This window comes from Dermacentor andersoni, chromosome 6 (assembly GCF_023375885.2).
Source record: "Dermacentor andersoni chromosome 6, qqDerAnde1_hic_scaffold, whole genome shotgun sequence".
NCBI classification, from domain to species: Eukaryota; Metazoa; Arthropoda; class Arachnida; order Ixodida; family Ixodidae; genus Dermacentor; species Dermacentor andersoni.
The window spans coordinates 28,108,058-28,135,000 of NC_092819.1; the positions used below are offsets into that span (position 1 = coordinate 28,108,058).

Here is a 26,943-nt window from a genome sequence, read left to right on the forward strand (position 1 = left end):
TCAGGAAAGTGTCGCGCGGTTAACTGTATTTTTTTTTACCTTTTTTAATTAGCACTCCTACAAAGCAGTGTATGCTTCGCCGTGGCTGCGTGTCTATGCCTAAAGATGCACGTGTGTTTCCTACGTTTCGCTACACCTGAAACTCAAGCGAGCTTTGCTTCTGGCGCGGCACGTTCTCCTACAGCAGTGCCCAAGCAAGAGGGTGGGTGTGTTCTGGCTAATTACACGGGGTACGACAGGACCACTCGGCCCTGTCTTTTGAGCGGGAATCGGACTCAAGTGGATCGAAGATTTCCGGGCAATACAGGCGCCTGACGGCTGGAATACACGACGAGGACCGGCGGGACAATGCAAAGCAACTCGAACTTGAGTTTTTACGCACATGTCTCGTAAATTGGGGTTGGCTACGAGCTGCTCATCGCGGGCGCCGCCGAAAGGTGGATGCTACTAGCTACCTGTGAAAAGCAGCACTGCCTCGGATATGACGGACAAGTACATGACAACGTGTGTGTGTGTTGAAACTATGTTGCGTGACTGCTAACAGACTCAAGCCCGCTTCCGTGTCACTTGCACGGACATGTTCGTGGCTAAGCGGATCACTTTCTTTTCTGTGTTTAATCAATTATACGAACGACCACCTGCACTGCAACAAAGAAACGCTAGGACTAAGTTCGCTATGGTAACTGCGTTCCGGGTGCGAGATGTTGATGTCGCCATAACATTTCGCGTTTATGGCAGGTAGCTTCGATGCCTCCCTCTATAGCGCACAACCTTCCTATAGGTTTATCCTTTCGTTTACACATGTATATTTCTTTATTTAGGTTTATTATGTTGAATGCGTGTTGCAATATTTCGTGCTCTCAAAGACGCAAATGCGGTACCACACTCTTTGCGACTGGCTGTACATGAGCTTAACCTTGAGTGCCTACGATGACAAGCTACACACAGACGTCTAATAATTGGTTCTCCAGAAACAATATCTCCACGAGATATACCGTCAGCTGAACGAGAAAGAAGATTTCAGCATCAAGGTTTTAAGCACGGCAAAACAACACTGCGCCGTTCTAGAAAACAGCTTACTACACGCCGTCTAACCAAAATATCCCGGCGGCTCTGTATAATAGGTGCAAACAGGGCTGCCTTCAACGCCATTTTTTTTCCCCTTCGGTAACTCTCTGCAAACAAATGCATTTCTGTATTGCATATCAAAAGCTTTTGTGCAACAAGTTCCTTTCAAAGCCGTAAACGGTTATAATGTACACCTGGATGAGTGTCCTTTACGACAACGGTGCGTCGGGTACTGTTCCAATGCTGAAAGCACAAGCCTACACGTCATGACGGCTGACGATGCCCTGGAATTCGAACCTCAACTGCCCACCTGTCGTCTAACAGATGCGGTACTAACTTCCAATGAGGGGCGCGCCTGTTATACGTTTTCCATCACAACACCACCTCTTGAGTTATACACGTCTATAGATATATACATTTCTGCTAAAAGTAGGTGTTTCCCTAGTTGCCTAGATTGAGAATAGCCTGCGGAAAGGTACAGGGTGTACGAACACGTGCTCTATAGAAAACTTCGCAACTACACCTCAAGGAATGAAACGTCTGCCCGTGTTTATTTAGAGCTACGGTCACTTACTCATTGTGAACTGAAGGATAAAGCGTCGTAATAACAGCTACCGTATTTACATATTATAGAGATGGATATATGTATATAGCCTACAAAAGCAAGTGCTGTAACTTTTTGAGCCCTCTCGACGCTCGGGCCCACGGAATGCCACTGAACGACCAACAAACCACATCGAAGCGAAAGTAGAACGGTGTAGGTATATCCTTTCTCTCAGTTTGTACGCATCCAAAGGCTGGAATGACTCGGATATGGTTGAGTTTAAAGAGCGAGAATAATGGTGCAGAAGGAAGCAGTCGCGTATGCTTGAAGGAAAACGGGAAGCGCCACAAGACACGTCTTGCCTTCGATGGCGGCTGTGTATGGGCCGAGCGAGGCTCGGTCGTCACCCATACCCACCCAGTACTTCAGCCAGGCGAGACGTAGAGGAACGGCACAGTACGCATCGTGTTGAAAAGAGAGAGAAAGAGAAAACAAACGAAAGGCGAGGAATGCGGGCCACAAGGACCTCTGCAGCACTTCCACGAGGTACATACTAATACGACAAGACACGAAGGAAACATTAGATGATACGAGCACAGTCGCGAAGACGCTGGCTATCCGCTTGTGAGACACGAAGAACCAAATGAGAGAATGCGATTAGCATTCATCGAACAGTAGTGCGGATCATGCGACGCAATAGCTGCGATGGGCTACGGGCCAAAAGATACAATAAGTTTCGTAGCTTCAGCAGAACCGGCGGTGTTCCAGCGTACTCCAGCCAGTTGACGTCCGGCTGCAAATAAGCAGCTGGGTCCTCATGGAAACTTTCCTATCCTTCTTTTTATTTTATTGTGATGGGTTAACCAGGCGCATTCGTCTCAAGCTTTGTGCCTCACTTTCGCAAGTGTAGGGTGGTCAAAGCACAGGGTATTTTTACCTCATTTTATGCGCACGTCTGGATCAGCTATTGTGTCCTTATGCGTTTTGTCCTTTGCTACTGCGAGTGAGCACAAGATCTTAAAGCACTTGCATAGTGTGACAAGCTGAGCCAAGGTGATAACAGAACCACCACCGGCTCTCTACGTGCTGTAAGCGATTCCAAAGAGACGCGTCGAAGCATTTAGCCTAGAGTGGTGTCCGACTGAACTTGAGAGTCCGATAGCGAGCAGAGTGCTGTCGGAACAGGTCGCTAACCCTGACCACACGATCTTCTACGTGACTGGCTACAAGTTGCTTTCACATGTGGCGCCCTGAAGTCCACTTGTTCAGTTCCACATCGCGCATTGCTACAGACAGCCGTCAGCGACGAACTTTTGCTGCGTGGACCACCAAACGGGAGGTCACGCGAGAGGTGACATGCGTGGCAGAACAGTGTGTCGCACTGCCCTGCGTCCCACTGTGTCGCGAAACTAGAAAGAGATAAAAGCGGGGGAAGCCGGCAACGCGAAGGCGCCCCCCCCCCCCCCGAGCAAGTAGTAGGGTGCCCCTCCCCCCTCCCCCTATGTTAGCGGTCCGTCACTGCCGCAACGTCAGCACGCACAAAGAACATTCGTCGAAGGCGCGCACGCACTGCAAATTTAGCTGTCCTGGCTGAAAGAGTCCCACGAAGACATTGAGAGACACTCTCCCTCAGAAGGGTCCCATGGTGTGGCTCGTGCTGGTCGTCGGAGGCGGCTGCGGCGGGCCTTCCAGGCTTGCCAGAACCATGGTCGGCTCTGTGTTGCGGCGCCGGATCTTGCTCTTGCTCTTCTTGAGCATCGTGGCCTGCGGGCACCAAGGGGATCGGGAGTGGCGGGGGGTAGAGAAGCAGAGGAACAGGAAAAGAGCGGACAGAAAAATAAAAAAAGAAGAAGAAGAAAGGAACGGAAAAAAAAAAAGGAGGAGGATGAGAGAGAAGTCGTTAAAGAAAGGGCGCCAGCCTTCTAGGCGCTAAAGAGTAGCGAGAGAAGAGTGTGCAGAGATGAAGAGGAAGGAAGGCAAAGGGGTTTGGGCAGGGTCCGACTGGCGTGTGTGAGTCACTCAATGGTGGTGTGGCTGCGCAAGTGTTTTGTTGTCTACTACAGTCGCGTGTGGAAGTAGCAGATATAACTTTCCGATCGTGTGCAGGCAATAAGGATGCGCCTGCGCGATCGGCCGAAGCCATACGACAGAAGCCATACTGTCGTTGATTTTGCTTCCACCCGTTGGTGGCGACGGTGGCGATGACGATGATGGGGTCTTCGAGCACTGGGTCAGTGGTGGCTTATGGATATTCTCTACATGTGCCGAAACGGCGATTATTTTTTCACCTTAGTGTGTTCACTGAATGTGCGAAGTATGTCGTAGCTCATAGCAGCGGTAGTTTCGTTTGCATTTGCAAGACAGTTTGTATCAGCCGTACTGTTTCCTTCCTCTTCTGGCGAGAACGAAGAAACTGCATAACGTTTACTGATAGCTGCAATCCAACATTTGTTCGCAAACGGTTGTTCGCACATTCGGTTCCTGATTCTGACATCGTAGAGCGCAAGGTATATGAACATGAAATGCCGTTCGTGCGAGAAATTTATGAAATAAAACGTGAAACCGACATGTCCTGTCTAAAATTGAGTAAAATATGTTCAGCGATGACAAAAGTCGTCGAGAAACTATAATATCGAAAAGAGAAAAGAACAGTATCCGCTTTCGTCCGCTTATGGATTTTAGCCAGCTAAATACGTCGCATTAAACTTTGTGTCTTTCCCGTAAATTTGCGCCACAGATCAAATCGTTCCTTACTCAAAGGGTTCACCGGAAAGTTGCAGACACAAAGTAACGGAAGACTGCTTGTCATCTTTCGCTGGATTGCGTATGCCAACAGCCCCATTGAATAAACATCACACTATCGTCTCTCCTCGAAGGTTTGTCTCTCACGCGGTGCCTAATAAACAATCATCGCCTTGCAGCGCGTAATGAGAAGGAAAAGTGTGGTTCTGCTTCTGTCGCAGAAAACTTCAGAATTCATTCAGGCCGCTCAAACGAAGAGTGGGCCGATAAGGTAATGTTCAAGGCCGTTCAGAGTTGACCGGGTTTTTCACTTATAAACTATGCAGAAACACGAACACGACAGTAATGGTTTCCAGCAGTATAGCGTTATCGTTTACGCGCATAACTTTTGGTTATCATGGCGGTGATTCGTATGTCGGTGGTCCCGATGCAATCAATGCGTGATCGAGCTTGAAAAAAATTACACTGATGCACTGATTCAAGCAAACTTCTTTGAATACCAATGGCACAGCGCGGTGCGCGGTGTACAAGTGCTGTCATGGAATCGAATGTACGGATGGTCTCGACAGTTTGTGAAGTGCCGGCAAACACAACATGCGGACCAACCAAGAAGAGCAGTCCTGCTCAGGTTGTTACAGCAACCAGTTTTCTTCTACGCCGCAAGATTCACAAAAGTGTCAAAACGATGACGCTAATGTCTCTCCGTGTACGCTTGAACTGCAGTTTCATATATATATCAGGGGTCAAATTTTGTAACGATCAATTTCACATTCCATCATTACTTTCTTTTTTTTATCTTCGCCCCGAGTGGCCAACCAAGCTGTGATAACGGCAGCGTGACCTCCATCGAGTCAATGAAGCAGAACGACTAGAATGAAATATGAAATGAATCGTTACAAAATATGGCTCCAGATCTGATTTTAGCAGCGTTAACAGAAATCCCGGTCAACCCTGAACGCGCCTCCTAGAAGAAGGTGCTGTTGGACGAAAACCGTACCTGTGCGTTCCTCGCTGTCTGACGTTGCAAACGCATCATACAATGGAAACAAATGAGCAGCCGTACGAGGATAACGGTAAGACAGAGATAGCGGGGACCGGGAGGTGTAAGATGCAGGGCCAACGTAAGACTCGTGAGAAAGAACGGAGTGGCAACATAGGAGAGCAGTCATTCACGTCGCACGTGAGTGCATGGAGGAGGTGCAAACTGTGCAATCGACTACAGCCAGCTGCGTGGGCAGGTTCATGACCTCGAGCTGCTTAGCAGGGCATGCGGGCGTGCCTGGTGCAAATGAGCTTAGGTGTACGCGTGGCAGTCTCTTAAAGGAACGGTTGCACATATTTTGGCAGGGATCAGAAGGGCGTACCAGAAAAATTGGCACATTGCATATCTTGTAGAGTGTAGAACGTCTGTTCTTTCAGGTTACCGCATGCATAAAACAGATGTTGTGTTGTCATCAGACGAGGGCACATCGGGCCTCCGTGGTATGGAAAGTAAGTTTGAGAGGCGTTCCTTTTAGCACACATCTGTTGAGAAGCCATCGGGTGGTCAGGTTCGGCCTGATGCAGCGAGTAATCGCGTTCTACTGGCTTATCGAGTTCACAGATTCCAGTCATAAATTCGATCACGCGCCGAAAGTGACTAACAGCGAGTGCTGGTTCACTGTCGCAACTGCATCTTTTTTTTTTTTTTTTTTTTTTTTTTTTGCTGCTCCTTTGTATGTGTTTCTAAGCTGTTGAGTAGTAGAGTGCCTGTCACTTGCTTTGCGAAAAACAAGTGCTCATTCACCCTCCGGCCCGCACACCTCCAATACGAAGAAAGATAAGGCAAGTGTTTCGTGGTGTCTCTTATATGCCTTGAGAAACTATACCACGACGCAGCACGATATGATAGAACCGCACAGTCATGATTTTTAGGCACTTTCAATATCCAGCCCGCAGTAAGGCTTTGTTCACCTTGCGTTCGCCTCGTAAGACCATTATACCAGATTTGAACGGCACTCTGTTCGTCATCAGAGGCGAATTCGTTGTGGTAATCGCTGGCTTTCATTATTCCTCAGCGCTACCCCGGCAATCCGCCGTGCGTGGGCGCTAAACCACGTGTAGCAATCTAATAAAAGCTTGCAACGATAAGATGTAACAATTCTGACTGGTTCTTCGACACTGTACCAACCGCAAAGCCTATAGACACGGTTTCTGCATTACTGCGCTGCGGTTCCCGTTCGCGCCGACCATTTGTGCCTTCATTGTAGTATCTTAATGCTTCCACTACGTTTGCGATCGATTCAAGTATGTCGGCGCTAATGTGCTGGTCATTGTGCTCTGCTTGTTTTGTTTTCTATATACCTATATCATTTGTATTTCCCCATGTGACAAGCAAACTTTGTGGAAGATCCGGTGGAAGCAGTCGCCAACGCTTCCAATGCCATGAAATCATTGAATCCAGCAGTCTGCAGTGCCACAGAGATGGACTGCAAGACCTGATGAGAACAGTCTTCGAACAGATTTGATCGCTCGTGCTCGCCCAGCGTAAATAGCTGTTGTGTCGGTGTACCCGTGGCGTTACTCTACTAAGAGGCCAGGAGAATCAAATTGAGTGACGTTAAAAAAAATAAAAAACTTTGGTTGGAACACTACGATTGAACACTACGCTGAGAAATCTGCTGATAACGCAGAGTGCTTGCTCTTGAACTTATACTTGAACAATATAGCACCTCTTCGTGTGCATATGCTAGTGTTTTTATTGCACATAGTTATGAACGTTTATTATACATTACGTGTGTGCCTCTGTGGTGTGCACGTGTCAGACCAGGGAAGTAGTAGCGCTGCTTTCCTAAATGTGCATTGGGACAGCCGACTCTAAATATCGCCTAGAAGAAATCGTTGCTCGGAGAGCTGGTACATCTTAACCGCAGCCTGAAGGGCACAAAATACATGCACGCAATGTGTAGCCGTATGTTTGTCTGCCCGTTATTCTCCTTTCGCTGTTACATTGCGCGCGTGTGCTTTGTGCCCTACGGGCTGTCGCTATAATGTCATCTGTCTTGTCATTTGCCTGTAGTCTTTTAAAACAGCGACGACAAACACACGCCGGGCGGACATCAGCAGCACTCGACGCGATGCTTGCCTTGGCGCTACACGCAGCGTTCACTCCATGGAGAAGGCGCTTTCGTGTACGAGCACAGACGCACACAAACGACGACACGCACAACTTACAGCGCAGAGCTTTAATCTTTTTTTTTTCCTTTTTTTTATTCGAGAAGATAGCAACCAAATCTCTCTTACGCACACTACAAGTAGAACCTCCGTATGGACACTCGAGCATGAGAAGGAAAACGGAAAATCAGAATAACACATACTATACAATTTGCACCGAAACATAGTCTTGTATGCCGGGATTTCCATTAAGGGTGCGTCCGCGATGGACCGGCGCTAAAGAGGCCTCGCTTTGAAACATAGCTACTTGCCACTGACCGCGTTTAAACTGCAGTAATGTATTTATACCTACGGCGTGAAGAGCTCTACTTCGTACTTTCTCGTTTTAAAACGATCCGCGCGCAAGGTACACTCGACCCTGGCGTGAAAATGCAACCACCGACCGTCGTTGAAGAGAGTGATTAAATCACAAAGACTGACTGCCTCTGCACGTGACACACATTTTTTCTCTCTCTCTCGCTATCTCTCTCCACAGCGCGGTACATCGCGTTCCCGCATTACCTGTATTATCTGTAGTAGTGTTGGAACATCAATTATCAAGTATATATATTCACATTGTGCATTGCACATGACTGCCTATAACGTGACGCCTGGCGAGACTATAGGAAAGAGACTCTACAAAGCATATAAACCTAGAGCCAGAAGGAATGGTGTGTGTGGCGCGACGGGCGACTTTTCCTCTTTCTTTTTTAAATTCCTTTTTTTTCTCTCTCTCTCTCCTGCGTCGCGTTCGCCGTCACCGTTTTCGTCGTCTTCGTCAGGTGCACAAGATCCAAACTCGATATAGATAAGAAAACACCCTAGCTATACAAATAAGTAGTGTTGTTTTATGTATAGACCGCTATATACAGGCCCCTTCGTTCGGGTGATATACACACGCACACGCTCGCAATAGTAGCACACACACGCACGCACGCACGCATGCACTTCCCGCAGATAGAGAGATACAGGAAAGGGAAATGGAAGGGGGAAATAAAGAACAAGATGGCCGCCACACTCACACAGGCACACACCGCACTGTCGCGACGCCACTGTCGCGCGCGCTACGTGAAAGGCATTCACACGTGGTGTCCCGAACGAAAAAGGGAAAAAAATGAATGAAAGAAAGAAAGACAGAAGAAAAGAAAGCATCGCGAAAGAGCGGCGCCAACGAAAGACGAGCTGAATCCGAAACGTCTGTACAAAGAAGCGCTTCCGTTTCGGCGCATTAAGTCGTGGGCGAAATCCTCGTCCTAGGACGCTTCCTTCTTTCGTCTAATATGGCTTTCCCACGCAAGAAATAGGCTTAGCTATACCGTGAATCAAAATGCCTTAAAATCAAGCGTACAGTGCGACAACCGAATGCAAGGAGCGATCCTGAGGTCACGAGACGGGAAAAAAAATTATCTCTAGTATGACAAAAAAGAAAAAGAGGAGAACGATTTTCAGTCATGTACAAGAAAAAGGCACTTAAGCTTAAGCCCTTAAATTTTTTTTTCGTGAGTACAATACGAAAAGAAAATTTGATGGGCATAAATCCGGAACGAAACGGTGTATCATATTGTACGGGATTTCACGGCAAACGTCTCAGAATAGCTGAAGACCGACGCATCATCTCGTGGAAGTGGACGCTCGGTGAACTGGATGCGAATAAGTCGTTAAAAAAAGTCCACCCTGGGGTTCGACGTGCTCAACAAAAGGCGGCGTCCTAAGCATAAATGCGCATGCTACAAAGCTGTGTTCCTTCTTCGCGCGTCGAAATCAAAGCACTTCCGTCTCGTGACTTGCTTACCGGCGAATGCGGCGATACAGCAGTGATGCAGATTGAGGCAATTCTCCTCCAATGCCTCACTAAACTCCGTCTTGTGATTCGTGCATCATGCTGTAACCCCGCTTAGAACGTAGCCCAGCAGGTAGCGTGGCCGCTGTTTCCTGCCTTTTCTAGCCGTAGTTATTCGGGCCGATTTTAAGGCACCGCATATTTCAATTGCTTCTTTCTCGAATAACATACGAAAATCTGGTAACTTTTTCTTCTGCTTCCTCCTCTTTTTTACTGTTATGACGTTACTCGCCTGCTACTCTAGTGCGATGGGCATAGCAAGGCAGTCTTTCAATGGCTTGTTTAATTTTCTTTTTGCCTTTATTTCAAATCGGCACAATTTCCGGCGCGAGAGGCGACACGGAGGCGTACGAGTGAGCGCGAAAATGAACCGCGCAACGGTTGTTTTTCTCAAGTCAACGTCGAAAAGCCACGTATATATCAGCCGGCGGAGCGCTATAGTTGTCCTCACAGGATGCCGTCAGTGGAGTCGAAACCTAAACATATTCCAGCAATTTGGGCGCACCGAGGGGCCCAGTGTCTGCGGTGATAGCAACAATTTCTCCCACGATCGTCACCGAGCTTGTTTCTTAAACGCCACTTTCACGGAGCGGCGAAGGAAGCGTCGAGCCGCCGCGCGTTGTTCCATTCTGGAAGCCAAGCAGACAGGCACTACGAACAAAATAAAATTATTTCCTAGCAAGAATGTATCCGGAGAAAAAAAAAGAAAGAAAAAAGTCGGTTCATTTACATTACAGTTTCAAAACACGTTCGGCCTTTGATCTCAACAACCCTTCCGCGCTTTTGTACTCTGATGAACTGACCATTCAATGAAAATCTTGGAGCTTCCCAAGGCCGATGAAGAAGAAGAAGAAGACGAAGACAAAGTTGACTCGAATGTTTCCATTGCTTTCTAGTCAGAACTAAAACTCTTTTCTTCTGATTTTATCCGGCGCTTGGCTAATCCCCCATGGTAGGGGTGTGCCATCAGGAAAAGGAAACCAAATCAACCATTCAGAGAGACGAATGTGGCTAATGTGACCTTGACAACGAGACAACTGTGAGTTGAGTACACCACGAAACGACTAAACGTTTTACGTCTCAGGTCTACGTCTAAGCGACAGGTATAAGTAGCATCAACGACCAGTGCCACACACTTAAACAAGGATATTTCAGCTCATTGTATTCTAACAACTAATTCCCCACAAGTGTAAAACTGCCGTTGAAGCCGACCGCGCTTTTTGAACATTCACTCTCGTCTTTTTTTCTTTTTTTTAATGAATTTGGTTCGGCGAAACAGGGGCCGCTCCCTTAGTTAAGCTGACCTCACATTCTTGCGGAATTTATAATAATAAACAGCGCGTGAAGTTTCGCTTCCTGCAGGTGGCCCACCTCAAGACTCGCAGTTACGAGCGCTTTTATGTGCTGTTGAGTTAGATTGAGTTAAGCGTAGCAAGGCAAGAATTTTGTGTCGGTCAATTAAAAAGAAACCATAACTCAAGGAAGTCTCACGGTTGCACACAGTCGGAACGTATGTACAAAAGGAAGTTCGCTACTGAAGCACTAAATATTGAGTTCATTGTTTCTCTCTGTTTCCCACGCTGTCGTTTATGGAATTGGTAAGGAAACCTCGAGAGTTCCGAAGAAATAGCGCGAAAGGCAAGTGAAATTGCTTGACTGGCAATACGCGAACGTTTCAGTGGTGTTAAGGAAACGTAACGTAAACATTGTCTGAATGTCTAGAAGCCGTCCACAATTGCCGTCACGGAAAGGCTAGTTTTTATGTACGTCGCTCTCCTAACCGGAGGAAGCATGTAGGCAGCGATTAAAAAAAAAAAAAGCAACTACATTGACAGGGACGAATACCGAACGCTAACGAAAGTGTAGTTCTGAGCAAAGTAACACCGACACTCTACAGCGCTCGCAAAATGATTCCCGTCGCACAATACGGCGTAGCTACGCAGGGATGATAGGTGCGGGCCATTCAAAACTACTCGAAAGACTATTTCAGGCCAGTACGGCTCGCTTTATTTGCAACGTAACATCACCGGTTGATTCGCGCCACACACGCACCTGAAACAACGTTAGCACTCGTATGTTTGCATAATCGATTATTAACGTATTCCTATAGAAAAAAAAAAAAGATATAATAAACGGTCCAGTCGTCACGAGTCTATACAGATTATACAGACCGCGCCGTTTTCATTCGCTCACTCTATTATACTTCACCACCTGCGCTGAATTGTGGCGCGCCTACGTTGCTGCAACGAGGAAATGCATGTGATCGACCGCACTCGTGATACGGTGCTGGGGCACGCACAATTTCAAAAACGCAGTGTCGTACTCTACATAGGGGACGCGCAATGTACAGGCTTCGACCTCAAAAGGGGGTGCGGCGAATGATCGGGAACAGTAACGTGCGCATGCTCGCGCAGCACCTGAAAAAGAACGCAAGGCTCGCGTGTGACAGTGTCCACCGTGTAAAATGCGTTTGACGTCTTCGCTGTTCTCGTTTCACTGAGAGTTGTCCCTCGTACTCTCTCTCTTTATTTATTTTATGTATATAACGCATTTTATACTGCTCAGTTTCTCTACGCTCTTTATACGGGGCGTTTCTTTGGTGGCACGAAATTCCACTCGAAGAAATATGCACTGGATTAGATTTACAAAGCGACACAGCAGACTGCATAAGGATACCCCCCCCCCCCCCCCCAGTTAACTTCTTTACTTATTAATGATCACTCCGAAAGTACAAGAGCAAGGCGCCTTCTTCAGCACAGCTGTGAAAATGACTACGTCTTATCTTTGAATGATAAACTAGGCGCTCGGCTGAGGGTATTGCCTCTTAACAGCAGGGCTGACTAATTTGAGTAATCTGAAATGTCGGCTTGCAAAGCTTAACGCGCCACTTATCTCCTTTTTTGAGGTGCTGGTTCTAACGACTCAACAGCGGAGACCAGCCTATTTCGATCGGAAACTACTATTTCACTCTAACGAAGCCGTTGGAAACGCCCTGTATAAAGTATCTACTGCTGTACTAGGTACGTAACTAGTACTAGCGTCACTAGAAGGTAAAATACAGTGCCAGCCGTGCGAATGGAAGGAAGGTGGGGACGACAAAACCAGCAGTCTCGACTCGGGAACCAGGGCATTTAACCACTTGCCCTAGTGGACACCCAAGGCGAGTGCGTGCCGACCAATGCTTCGCAGGGATTGGTCGTTCGACCACTCGCGACAATGATCGATTGGCTTCGTCACCGGCGAAGAGCAATGCATGCAACGAGTGAAGATTGAAGTGTGTACAACCTTGTAGTTTTTATACTATTGTATCAGAAACCATCGGAAAGCTATGTTCTGTGACTAAACGTGTGTCAACCACACTGAACCACATAGAATCCAGAAATCCAGCCGCCTACCCGCTACTAAGCACTACAGCTTCGTGACGTGTTCGAAACAAGAAATGGAACGGTTCATGTTTTCTTCTTCTTCGTGTCTCTCACCACTTCTCTCACCACTTTCTTGTACTTTATTAATTCGCCCTGTTCGCTAATCAGTCGCCTTCCTTCAAGTGTCTGGCAGCAAACTCGGACAGAAAGTAATTCGGCAGCATAACCGCCACCTCGTGGTCTCGTAAAGAAAAGAACAAACGTATGCACAGAAATAAGTATATAGGCTCATACTAATATAGGTGATTCGTCCGGTTGGTCGGGGATTTCCTCAGGGGCTCAGAAATCCGCGCTTAGGATCGGTACGTCGCGCTTTCTGCAGCCCAAGTTGACGAAGAAAAGGAAGGTGTCCGAATAATAAGGCTGGCGGAAACTGGCTAGGCCGTCGTATCGCACGGTTTAGATTCTCACGACTGGACGAGCGAGTCGAGATTGCTTGCAAAGCAAGGATCGCTCACACGCAAAGCACGCGCCGCTTACTTAACTTAGCACCTGAGGACACGTAGTGATGTTCCTTTCGGGCAGGCCTTCTAAAGCCTTGCTGCTATCTAAAGTGAGCAGTTTAATTGGGAGCTACAACCCACTCTCCTTGACTGTTCAGCGCTTAGCAGCCATACTTGCGCGACTGCTACCAGCAAGCACGAACAAAACAAACAAGCCAAAAAGCATTAAAGTGACGCCGTTGTTATGGTGCTGTTTCCGGGTTATTTGTTCAGCCCATGACGACGCATTCCGTGAGAAGTCGTAGCTTGCCCTACGGTCAACTGAGGCTGCAGCTTCGTCTAAATGCTCAAAGACTGCTCGTCAGTGCGGGAAATAGTGGTTCTTCGATCCGTATGGTTAAGTACGAAATGAGAAAAAAAAAAAAAGAACAGCTGCGGATGTCAAAATCGCTATGGGGATTCGATAACTTGCTTGTTGTGCGGGGCCTGAATAAGATGGGTATACCTTCGAGCGACCGAGGCTTTCTACGCCAAGTGTCGCAATAGGAACAGGCCTAAATTCGTCGACGCTGCAGAGACGCTACGCCAGCTACGCAGCGTTGCGCACACTCACACACACACACGCACACAGTCACACATATTGCGCCGCGCCCTAAAGAACAACAGTGCGCACGCACGGTCGCGCCCCCCCCCCCCCTTCTTGCGCAGAAGAGGGGGCGCAGCTGTGGCCCAATAAACAGCGGGGCGTTCTCAGTGCAAAACCGTGGGTTTTCGGGAGCCGAGAGAGAAAGGCGCTTGTGCGGCGGCCGCCTGTACAAGAAACCGAGACGGGTTCCAGCAAGCCTGCGTTGTCATCGTAGTGAGTGTGGGCTGCGGGCGGGGTTCCACGGGATGTTCGACGAGACTGAACTCGTCGTCGTACAAACAATGCCAAGAATAGACCGAGAAGTAAGTAACAGCGTAACAGATTCGAGAGAGAAGTGAGCGTCCCTGCTCCCATCTCGTGCACGAGTTCAGCGACGGAGAAGCGCACGGCCGTCCCCGCGCGCAGGGGGTCAAAGCGAAGCAGCATCGGCAGGAGCTCGACATAGGCCGGTAGTCGGTCGGCGGCGGCGAAACGGCGTCAGCGGGTCCCGTGCATCGTGTCCCTACCCCTTCACAACCTCGGCCACCCCTTCCCGCACTGTCGCCGTCCGGAGGGAGAGCGAAAGATGTAGCAAGAGTCCGGCGGCGCGGAGCCAACTGAGCGAAAGAGAACAGTCCTCAGCCGTCGTCGCGCGGAGGGCGGCGCTGTTCGCCCGGTCCGAGCAGGTATGCGGCGCCGCAGCAGCAGGCGTGCAGGAACGCCAGCACCACACCGTGGGCGACCGGGTTCGCGCCGCGCCGGCGCCCATGCCTTCGGCCGCTGGCTTCTCCGCGGCGGGATCGCCCCCACGGCTGGCTCGGCGGCGGCAGTGCGGCGGCGGTCGTCGCCGCGTCGGTGGTGGCCGTCGTGTTGTGCCGGGGCCGCTGCCCGCCTCGTCAGTCTTCGGAGGACTTCTCGCCGCTCGACGAGGCCAGCATGGGCTCCGTGTTGCGTCGCTTCATCTTGCTTTTCCTGAGCATGGTGGCCTGACGACGGCGACGTTACGCGATTGTGTGTGTTATGTTTTTTTTTTTATGTTGTTGTTGCAGCGTGTGCGTCGCCGCGACCGCGTTTACGCCGATTCGTGGTTGTTGTGTTTTGCGCACGGCAAAGAGCGCAGGATGCGCATTTTGATTCGGAGATTCGAATCCCAACGCAGCGTGGACGGTAAGAGGAGACGACGAGGGCGAGAAATGGGGGTAGGGTAAAAAAAGGTGGGCGGAACGGCGAGCCGTGGTAGTGAGAAACAAGGAGGTGGAGGAGAAGCGGGTCGGGAGGAGAAAAGGGGAAGGAAAGAACAGTGAGTGAGAGGGTTTCGAGTACGGCCCTTTGGCGGCAAGGCGGCAAGCAAAAAGTGTACAAGTGCTTCGGCTACAGCGGTGGCACATAATCAAGCAGAAAGAAAAAGGGGAAAAAATTCAAAGTACCACATACTGTATCCTTGCCTCATTTTTCACCGGGGTTTGGCAGATATAGGGATTCTGCGAACTTCAGAAAGCTATACGAAAGTTATCTACGTCCGCGCCTTGCAACGTACACAGACATCCGATTCCTGGCTGTTAGGTACTGTTTCAGACTGTAATGCAAGTGTTCTGTACGAAGCTGGGCTAACAGTGCAATCACAAAATCGTATAATCATAATTTCGTTGTGGCTGTCACTGCAACAATAAAGTCGCGGCGCTCGGAATACATTGCGGGCACAGCAAAGAGACCGGCAAATGCTGGGTGCTTACACGCCACGTCTCGACAGCAGGGTAACCGACTTTACGAATAATGTTCCAGCTCTCCAAGGGCTCTAAATAAGCAGTGCGAAGCCGCCTGTACTGAAATTCAACCTGAGGCGAGGACGCAGAAGCAAACATTGCGGCGCTAAACCTTAAGTTCAGCAGCGGCGGCGGCAGCTCAGGTCTTATATTCAGCTAATTTTCCACTTGCAATTATCGTTAGAGCAAAGGCAACACGAAGTATAGTTGTGCCACGTTCTACTGCACTCTTACCACGTTATTTAACAATAACTGCAGCATAATTTTCGAGTGAATGTAATTCTTAGTTCGTCGACACTTTGAGCTATATGTTATGTCTATTTCTTGCCCTGATGCTAATTATCCAATTATGTTATCGCAAGAATTGCAATTAATTGTTCGAGTCTGGTATTGCGAGCATTCGTAACGTGTCGTCACGTGGGCTGCCTTTTCTGGCAAGAGTGACAAAACACCGGCACGTTTTCGGGACCTTGGAAGGGTGTGTATGCAGTTAAGAGTGGAAATTAAGAAAATCTTGAATGAGAACGAAAAAGGGACATATTGACTTCGGGAACATTCACGACACATGCTCACCGTGTTTCTCAGGGAAGCATACAGAGGATGTGCAAGGCAGGCAAGGATTCAATCAACCATTCGAATAACGCACCAAACCAAAAACATAATTTAATCAACGGCAGCTGTGTCGAAATTCTAAAGCCTTAGTACACCCTTTCTACTTTGCAGCAAGATCCTATTGACGGATCATAAAGGCGCTTTTCTTTTTAAGCCAGCGATTCTGCCATCGATTGGTGCCATTTGGTTTTGGCTTCTTTTAGTGGTAGAGTCATGTGCTTTCTCCCAAAGCAGATAGATGAAACTCCTTACGATAAGCATAATAAATTTACACAAAATATTCCGAGTTTCACAGTGTGGGCCAAGCCATCCTTACATTAGTTAGCCGCAAGATTTACTAGGTCGGCATGTTATCGTTGCACTCACCCGACCTCCCGTGATAAATTGCAGCAAAACATGTTCGACAATATTGCTTACTTCGAGAGTGTTCCACGGCTGCCAATACTCCTAGGTGACAATGAATGCCCCGGAGCGTATTCAGGAATATCGACAGCGCCCGCATTGAGCGGCTGTCTGCGATGTCACGTAAGCACGCACAGTTACGACGAAGCGTCAGCAAATGTTGAGGCCTGCATGAGGGCACCCTTACCTGGAGTCGGGTACGTTTGAAAGCGACGTGATTTAGAATCGCTGCGAGGCGGTCAGCTGCAACATTCGCGGCCGCTAGACAGTATCTCGACGCCCTATTTCCCAAGGGCACGCTTTCCGAGCTGCGAAGGGCACGGCGAGCTGAGCATATCCGTGGAACAGTCTCGAGTCTGCGCAGACCACCGCGACGCTTACCTTCAAGGCCGATCTGAGCACGACGACTTCGCCAGGCGCCTGGATCCAAGGCTCGCCGTCGACTTGAACGGGCATTTCTGTGTGTAGCTTTATCCGCAACTGGAAGGCGACATCGCAGAAACAGAGTTGTCATTTGATCGCACCGTCCGAGCAAGGGGTGTAAGCATGCAATTAAAGATACACCCTGCGAGTTCCGGAGCTTGTTTTGTAACCAAACGATAATCCTCATCTGTCGTCCGCGTACTTTCATTCTTTAGCACTGCGATAATCTCCTGTCATGTATATAAACGCTAACGTGCGCACGCCGTTTACAAGCAAGATAAACTACGAATATTGTTTGGGGACGAGATAAGCTCCAAAGGGCGTAAAATTTTTTAGAGCGAATACTTTAAGCACGTGACGTATTAGATGCCGATTACACTTTCTTGAGGATTAACCTTTTAACACGGCTGAGAATTTATTACGAATAACACCAAGCCACGAACTACAGCTACCTGCTCGATCTTAGCGCAACATTTCTTGGAAATTTAATGGCAGACGGTTTAAAACCCTCTATGAGTCAACAGAGCCGTAATATGAACTTTCTTGCGCTAATAAGACTCGTAGGACAGCAACGGAGACAAACGAAACGCTACTGTCAACTAAATTTTACTTCCGGAAGCGCCTCGGATAACTACATTGCTGGTGCACGAGCACCAAATCCTCGGATGTGCGCTCTTGCCGTACCAAGGACCAATTCCTTGTCGCTTAAATATGTGGATGGAACGTTGACAACGCCCGCTTTATCAGCCTTCTCTCTATTCTTTCTCCGTGGTTTTTATCAGCGGTCCTGCGCCATGTAGCCTTATTTTCGCTTCACTGAGCAGTTATTAGCAGGAGCCTAAAGTTTTGACGAGCACCTTTGTTCGTCGTTAGACTTTCACATGTACAAGAGCTGTTTTTTTTTTTTTTTTTTTCGCGATACACGGAACAGCGCAGGTGGCCATTCGAGTCACACAAAGACGTGTGCCTTAAGGCACGAATTCGACCGCCCGCTGACTGCGCGTAATCTTGTGAGGTTGTCATGTGTAAACAACTAAAGGCTTAATAATATGGTAATTGCAAGGTCATGGACTATATTGTGAATACGAGAGAACAGACAGGACGACGAGCAGCCACATCCTGTACGACACGCGCAAGTCGAATAGTTATGTTATCGTGTATAACGCAGAAATACTAACGTAACGTTACCACCATGTAACACTGCAATAAAGCTAAATTCGGAGTATAGTTCCTAACCTAGGCGGGAACTATTTGCTAAGAAAATCTTTGGCATCGCGTAATTCCGCATGAGTTTTGTACAGTATACATGAGATATACAGCGTAAATGTGCGCATGTTCTGTGTCGACCATTCGATCACTATTTACGTGGTTACGCTACGCTGTGGTGTTATTTTACACGCAGTCGTGCGTACATGTCGTTCTATGCGCATTTAAATCTCGTTGGGAATTGTTCACAACGTTGCCTTCTCCACAATAAGAGACATTATGAGGAGAAGCCAACCTCTTTGGTAAACTTTATTTATTTTTTTCTCTCTCTATGTCGCGCATATTCGTGCATGCGTCTAACCCAGAACGTTACGGTGATAACAATAATCGCAGGGAAGGCGGCGCTGTGCATGCCTAACGCTGACGATGATTTCAACGCCTATTATGAGGGTAGTCATGTGACGAACAGGGAGCACTGCAGACGCGGCAGGCGGACAGAACTCATGTAGTGTATCAAGAAGAACGAGATGCTTATCAAAAGCACAAAAGCGAATATTAGACACCTCGAGATAAACTCAAGGATTTCAAATATTAGACAGAGACATTGGAAAGAAGCACTACGGTAGGCCGTCCGACGCGTCTTAAGCGACTTTGGGTTCACAAGCCCACTAGAGCACACGGTGTTGTATGACGCCGTATGTATTTTGCACTGATCAACGCTGCTGCTTTAAAATGTACTCTGGACTGCCCACATCTGCTATGGACACCTGTACAGGTGCCGAAGGTACACTGTCAAGATCCAGCCATACGTATTCCGGCGCCTACTTGCGGATGTAAGGGCATTGTTAAATATAACTCATTCAATTGGCTGCTGAATTGCCATTAAATGAGTTAAACGACAATTATTTCACGCCTCAACGCGAGTGAGGCTGTCTTAAAACCTGTACGAGCCGGAGTAAGCACAACAAAGGTAGCGCTCAACAACAGCTGAACCGGCACTTGTGACACCGCTGATTGGTTGCTGACGTGGCCCTTTGGCGTCGTGGAAAGAAAGAATGCGCGAAGAAGCCTGGTCCCCGAGATCAGGCGGCGCAGCGCGCGCTGCCCGATCTCGGAGGCTATAGAAGAGGAAAGTGATGCTACTCACGTGTCCCCCCTGCGCGATGCGGATGGCGCTGCGCAGCCCGCTCTGAATCTGGCCCATGTGGACGACTCCCGTGACGCCAACGACCTCGAGCATACCGTCGTAGTGCGTCGGTTTCGAGAACATGTCCTCCTTCTCGGGCCCCCAGGGGTTAGCACCGGAACCCCAACTGCAACGACACCAGTGGGCGCTTACATTGAAGGGTCTCGCACGTTGAAAACTGGGAAAAGCATGAGCTTCCTCGCACGAGCTGCCAACCCTTTTTCAAAGGGGATGCGTTTGAAGCATTGACCAAAATCTTTAGCCTGATCAATTGGAAAGTTTTAATCGAATAATTAATCGATTAAAAGGATTTTTGGAAGTACGTAAACATGAGTTAAATGATCAACGAAACAAGTCATCTGTGTCCATTCACTTGTTCGTTCGTTCGTTCGTTCGTTCGTTCGTTCGTTCGTTCGTTCGTTCGTTCGTTCGTTCGTTCGTTCGTTCGTTCGTTCGTTCGTTCGTTCGTTCGTTCGTTCGTTCGTTCGTTCGTTCGTTCGTTCGTTCGTTCGTTCGTTCGTTCGTTCGTTCGTTCGTTCGTTCGTTCGTTCGTTCGTTCGTTCGTTCGTTCGTTCGTTCGTTCGTTCGTTCGTTCGTTCGTTCGTTCGTTCGTTCGTTCGTTCGTTCGTTCGTTCGTTCGTTCGTTCGTTCGTTCGTTCGTTCGTTCGTTCGTTCGTTCGTTCGTTCGTTCGTTCGTTCGTTCGTTCGTTCGTTCGTTCGTTCGTTCGTTCGTTCGTTCGTTCGTTCGTTCGTTCGTTCGTTCGTTCGTTCGTTCGTTCGTTCGTTCGTTCGTTCGTTCGTTCGTTCGTTCGTTCGTTCGTTCGTTCGTTCGTTCGTTCGTTCGTTCGTTCGTTCGTTCGTTCGTTCGTTCGTTCGTTCGTTCGTTCGTTCGTTCGTTCGTTCGTTCGTTCGTTCGTTCGTTCGTTCGTTCGTTCGTTCGTTCGTTCGTTCGTTCGTTCGTTCGTTCGTTCGTTCGTTCGTTCGTTCGTTCGTTCGTTCGTTCGTTCGTTCGTTCGTTCGTTCGTTCGTTCGTTCGTTCGTTCGTTCGTTCGTTCGTTCGTTCGTTCGTTCGTTCGTTCGTTCGTTCGTTCGTTCGTTCGTTCGTTCGTTCGTTCGTTCGTTCGTTCGTTCGTTCGTTCGTTCGTTCGTTCGTTCGTTCGTTCGTTCGTTCGTTCGTTCGTTCGTTCGTTCGTTCGTTCGTTCGTTCGTTCGTTCGTTCGTTCGTTCGTTCGTTCGTTCGTTCGTTCGTTCGTTCGTTCGTTCGTTCGTTCGTTCGTTCGTTCGTTCGTTCGTTCGTTCGTTCGTTCGTTCGTTCGTTCGTTCGTTCGTTCGTTCGTTCGTTCGTTCGTTCGTTCGTTCGTTCGTTCGTTCGTTCGTTCGTTCGTTCGTTCGTTCGTTCGTTCGTTCGTTCGTTCGTTCGTTCGTTCGTTCGTTCGTTCGTTCGTTCGTTCGTTCGTTCGTTCGTTCGTTCGTTCGTTCGTTCGTTCGTTCGTTCGTTCGTTCGTTCGTTCGTTCGTTCGTTCGTTCGTTCGTTCGTTCGTTCGTTCGTTCGTTCGTTCGTTCGTTCGTTCGTTCGTTCGTTCGTTCGTTCGTTCGTTCGTTCGTTCGTTCGTTCGTTCGTTCGTTCGTTCGTTCGTTCGTTCGTTCGTTCGTTCGTTCGTTCGTTCGTTCGTTCGTTCGTTCGTTCGTTCGTTCGTTCGTTCGTTCGTTCGTTCGTTCGTTCGTTCGTTCGTTCGTTCGTTCGTTCGTTCGTTCGTTCGTTCGTTCGTTCGTTCGTTCGTTCGTTCGTTCGTTCGTTCGTTCGTTCGTTCGTTCGTTCGTTCGTTCGTTCGTTCGTTCGTTCGTTCGTTCGTTCGTTCGTTCGTTCGTTCGTTCGTTCGTTCGTTCGTTCGTTCGTTCGTTCGTTCGTTCGTTCGTTCGTTCGTTCGTTCGTTCGTTCGTTCGTTCGTTCGTTCGTTCGTTCGTTCGTTCGTTCGTTCGTTCGTTCGTTCGTTCGTTCGTTCGTTCGTTCGTTCGTTCGTTCGTTCGTTCGTTCGTTCGTTCGTTCGTTCGTTCGTTCGTTCGTTCGTTCGTTCGTTCGTTCGTTCGTTCGTTCGTTCGTTCGTTCGTTCGTTCGTTCGTTCGTTCGTTCGTTCGTTCGTTCGTTCGTTCGTTCGTTCGTTCGTTCGTTCGTTCGTTCGTTCGTTCGTTCGTTCGTTCGTTCGTTCGTTCGTTCGTTCGTTCGTTCGTTCGTTCGTTCGTTCGTTCGTTCGTTCGTTCGTTCGTTCGTTCGTTCGTTCGTTCGTTCGTTCGTTCGTTCGTTCGTTCGTTCGTTCGCTCGTTCGTTCGTTCGTTCGTTCGTTCGTTCGTTCGTTCGTTCGTTCGTTCGTTCATTCATTCCAGTTCTGTTATTAATACTGTGAGCCCTCTTTGAGGCTATTACAGAAGTGGATGCAAATGGTTCTTAAAGTGCAATCAATATTCATACTGGAGTGAAACGGGTTCTCAGTAATAAAAGGAATACAAACTAGTAATCTTCGTTCGTTCGTTCGTTCGTTCCATTTCATTTATTAATTTGTCAGCTCCAATTCGGGTTATTATAAGGGTGGATGCAAACAGCTCTTAAAGAACAAAAAGTATTCTTGCAGAAGTGAAACGATATTTGCTCAATAACAAGAAAGAAGGCACAACGTATGCATAAAAGCTAGAAGGCTAATTAGCGGTCCCAGCGGACCAAAGGTCAGAGAATATCAAAGGGCTGGTATTATACTAGAATAAAAAATTGGAGGACGCTTAAGCTTCGCCTTCAAGAGTGGAACGCGATAGCGTTACCGCACCCCGTTCGCACCGCCTGCTCAAACGCGCTACGCCAGCCAAACGTCGCGATCGGCAGAGATAGCCGGGCCCCGACGCGCCATGAAGGCGGACGCGGTCATGGGGCGAGTGGCGCGCCACGTGTCGGGGCAGCGCCGTACATTGCGAGGAGGGGGTCTTCTGTGTTTGCCGCAAGATGGCTCTGCGTGTGCGCAGAGCGCAGAAGAAATTTAGCGGAAACGTACTTCGCTACTCGTGAAACTGCGACTTCTGTAAGTTACATGGTCATAATTACCGATATACACCGCAGTATAACTTTCTACGGCACGTTTCTAAGGCAACACCGTATTCACTAGAGGCGATTTTGTCCCGTTTTGAAGTAACGAACTCGTGGCTGAGTAGTAGCGTCTCCGTCTCACACTCCAGAGACCCTGGTTCGATTCCCACCAGCCCATCTTGCAAGATGTCTTTTATTTATGAAGTGCCTTCTGGGATTTATCGCTCACGGCCGACGCCGCCGACGCCGACTTTTCTGCGGCACGAGCTCCTTAACGCTGTCGCGTTAAAAATCTAGTAAGGTGAGGTAACCACACCATATGGCAACACGTACCATTGTGCAATTACTTTAGGAAAAGGCAATTCTTAAAGCAGTCAGAGGGAGGGAAGGAATCGACGTTTTATGGTGGTGGCGGCGTACGTAAATGTTCCAAAAAAAAAAAAAACAGACCGCGCTATATCAATCGGCAGTTGCTTGTCAGCAACACTAGGCGTGAGTGGCCATATCAAGCATGTCAAGGTCACTCGCACTCAATCAAAGGCTCAGCTGCGTAGGCAAAGAACGTTGTTAACGTGCCCTAGAAGTAGATTATTCATTTGCTTATTAACAATCATACCAGCTGCGCTGAAGAGATGCTCGCACGGTTGGCTTTTATGCCGAGGGACCTACAGGCGCCGTCTTGGACGGAGCACTAAAGCTCGATCTGTCCTTCCTTGCTGAGCGCGCAAAGCAGAGGCATCGGGGCCCCTTCGCTTTTCTGATTTTGCTTGGAACATCAATCGATTATTCTCAGTAAAACATTAATTATCAGCAAAGCAGCAATCGATTAATCGGAATGTTAATTGATCAATCGTTCACCCCTTTTAATATTTTAAGCATTTTGCAGTTTAAATAGGACCCTTTAACAAAATTATTGGGTCCCAAAAGTGTGTACTCTGCCATTGTATATGTTAATTATGTTAAATAAGCTTTCAACAGGATAGGCTTTCTTTTTTCTGGGGAGGAAGCGAGAAGGTCCGCCATACTTAAAGCTTGTTGTGTCCGCCTCATCCAAAACTCAGACGTCGTAGCGCCGATTTTTTCCAGCTCTTGTTGATCACGCTACTGTGCAACTTCCTAGCAATTTACACATCTTTATAAAGCCAATACAATCGTTAGGCTAAATCCTCATCTCTCATTGACGTTCCCTTCAAGAAGGGGCACTGTGAGACACAATGACGGTGACAGTCAATTTATTGCGGTTACGACAAAATTAAAAAAGAGCGTCTTTGTTCTCTGTCTCTCTCTCTCTCTCTCTCTCTCGCTTCGCACTAATCCCGCAGCGACTACGGCGAAAGAGAAAACTCCGTTACTTTTATTTTCTCGTCACCGAGTTTCAGGCCAACCTCTAAGCTTTTCTCTTACAATAAATATCGATCTTCTGCATCGAGAACGACTGACTACACGCACGACAGAAAGGCGACGTTCCGCGGCCAGCTACCGCAGCAGCCACTGCCCCACGCAAAAAAAGAAAAAAAAGAGAGAACTTGTCTTGAGAGAACGGTCGCCCTAGCGGTAAATCAGAGTATCCTAACGTTCTCGCATATCGCTAGCCACAACATTTCCCAAGTGCAGGAGCGCTCCAGACGGCATGCCTACCTGAGAATGTTGAGAATAATGATACCCTCTACAGGGGGCAGATCGACCGTTTTGCCGTCCACTTCAAGATCGATTTCCTTGTGCAGATCCTTCCAGGTCTTCCTGCTCACCATTTTGCGGAGACCCATCTTCACGTACACGCCCTTGTTGTGAAGTCTGAAACAAAACAAGGAGAGCGAGTGAAGCCCGACATCAGTGCGCGAATGCAGTAGTTCGCGAACCCTCGCGTTAGGTTCTTGCCGTCAGGTCACTGATAGGTCGACGTGCCCAGCGATGGCTTAGGCTTTTTCATGTGACTTTTCATGTGACTTTCTGTGACTTCCGCACAGTACTATACGTCATATATGACCGTGCGAGGCGGAGTATAGTATAGATGGAGTATAGGTGCGGATACAGCTGGCAAAAGCTAAACGTTATCACTGAATCGCGTAGTCAATCGCAGAATCCGCGATGCAGCCGTGATTCTCGCGATAACGAAAGCAAAAAGAAAAAAAAACGGTTGCATTCGGGAGAAGAATTTCAGGGCTCCTTTCGGGCAAGTGATCTTTGTCACAAGTCACATGTCCATGCATTGCTGGAGCATGTAGCGAAGTCTGTTCCATGAAGATTAATTGATACATGAAAAACATGCTATATTTGCAATTGGTTATGTAGTAACCTACCGGCCTCACAGGCGCTATCGCGTTTTGGATTTTTGTACGTATTTTCTCTGGATGTAAAGACTTCTCTATTATCGCGATATGATTCTACATCAGTCTTGTTCGCCTTTCATTCGGAATACAAGGCGCATTCTTTGAGACGGCGTTCAGAATAAATAAATAAATAAATAAATAAATAAATAAAATGTGCTATAATTTGACAGCGGAAAACTTTATTCGTCCTTAAGAGCAAGCACGCAAGCAAGCCTGGCATTTAAAAGTACTGCATGTCTTCTCAACGAGCCCTCGCAAAAGACGCGGAAAGGTGTGAAAGAACATCGTTATATTTCTAGATATGCCGCGACATATTGCGTGGCACTTCTCATGCTAACGAGACGGCGAAGAGACGCGGCCAAGTGCTGCAGGGGCTCGAAAACATCTCTCGAAATGTCGTAAGCAAAGCCTTGGAAGGAAATCCACTCGCCTGCTGTTGAACTTGTTTGGGTTCTCTTCTCGGGCGTTGTGGAAGTCGAGGCAAAGGTCTGCGTCGATGCCTATGCCAAAGTAATTGTTCATGACGAATATGGCCGTGGTGTCCTCCGAAGTGGACCCCGAGCTGTTGGTGAGTGAGCCGGGCTTGTCATCCGGCTTGTCATCCAAGTGGAAGACCACCGTCCACCTGTCCAGGCGAATCTCCTCGGCGTCGATGACGTCCTTGAGCAGAGTGAGGGGGTCCTCGCCACCAGTGTAGCCGGGTCCCCAGCGCAGTACTCGCGCCAGGTCGTTGCCCGTGCCCAACGGCACGATGGCGCACGGCGGGGACTGGCACTCGGAGTCCTGGCCAACGTTGTCCAGGCACTGGAGCACCCAGCCGACGGTGCCGTCGCCGCCGCACACCAAGATCTTGTAGTCGCGCACGTGTCGAAACACGTACAGCCTGCGGCCGCGTTTCCTCCGTGTAAGAGCAGTCCAACAGAACGCGTTGAATCCGCGACACTATACTATACATCCACTTGTAATGGCGTTTCTTCATTGTGCCAATCTAACTTGTGAAACAGTGTTTCTTTTGTCTTACTTGTATCAACACAATTTTCGTGTTCTAGACCCCTTGCAAGCCTCTGGCTATGGGTCTAGACAGCTTTTGTGTAATTTTTCTGTGATGCAAAACTGAAGAATGAATTGAATTGAATTGAACGCTTCCTAAACCCACTGACTCAGTGGTTACTCATGGGTGATTTTCAGACTCTCGGAAGTCTGAATGCTAGGACACTGACCTCGACCAAAATCAGCTCGAAGAGGTCTTAAAGACGCTGCTACGCTATTACAGTGATGGCAGATTGAGTGACAAACTGTGATCGTCGTGATGGGCTTCCCCGTGAGTTCTAGTATAGCTCTTTCTGTTCCCTACTTTCTTCGCTCCTCTGATCTGTCCCTTTCCCTGTACAGCTTTCCGAACCAGATATTCCAAAACGTTAACGTTTATGTATTTCCTCTCTTTCTGTCTTCTTCCGTTAGGTCTAGAAAGGACAAATCAGCGACGAGAAATCCAGGGTCATGTTGGGGTGTCATAAACGATGAAATCATGCGACATTGAACCATTGAACCGCGTCCCAGCATTACTTTCGGCACTCCGTATGTCGCTCGAAGTATGTGCTCAATGTTAAAATAATATTGTTGAATAATGGAAACGACGATCCCGACATCGCCTATACGGGAAGGAGTCCTGGTGATGTTCAAAATCAAGCATATTTAATGTTTTCGATTTCTCTTGCATGGAAGTGGATAATGCGGCTCCTAAGAGATTGGTCTTCTGCAAGATCATCGCGAGGTGTTTTCTTTACTTTTTTGGCTATCATTTATTAACAATGTCCGTCAGAGACACGTCTATATGCGTACAGCTGTGCTTGCGGGCGTCCGCGGATGTTCTTGATGGCCCCCTGCCATTTTGAGAGAATGGAGTCTCGCGCTGAAATCGCTAGGAAATCTGGCGCTGGTGTCCACGTGATGATTAGAACAAGAATACGTATTTCCGATTTCTAACGACCGTCTCGAAGCTAATTTGTCATTGCTAATTCATTGCGTTACACTTAATGGCCTCACCTCGACTCTCATTGCCGTCACCCATT

At 48.3% G+C, this 26,943-nt stretch overlaps 1 protein-coding gene across 2 annotated transcripts in view; it reads right to left on the reverse strand.

Moving 5' to 3' along the window:
- Positions 1–3,107: 3,107 nt before the first annotated feature.
- LOC126521423 (diacylglycerol kinase theta) overlaps positions 3,108–26,943 on the reverse strand; it is a 70,758-nt gene continuing 46,922 nt past the window's right edge. Inside the window, exons 16-20 of one of the 2 annotated variants that reach the window (XM_050170116.3) lie at positions 25,302–25,754; positions 24,180–24,335; positions 19,433–19,598; positions 17,038–17,136; positions 3,108–3,376 (exon numbers count right to left, since the gene is read on the reverse strand). In XM_050170116.3, coding sequence (XP_050026073.1) covers positions 3,242–3,376; positions 17,038–17,136; positions 19,433–19,598; positions 24,180–24,335; positions 25,302–25,754 — 1,009 coding nt within the window. In that variant the 3' untranslated portion in view covers positions 3,108–3,241. Of the gene's footprint in view, positions 3,377–7,563; positions 14,866–17,037; positions 17,137–19,432; positions 19,599–24,179; positions 24,336–25,301; positions 25,755–26,943 lie in introns of those variants that run through there. The other variant, XM_050170117.3, reaches the window with a different exon arrangement.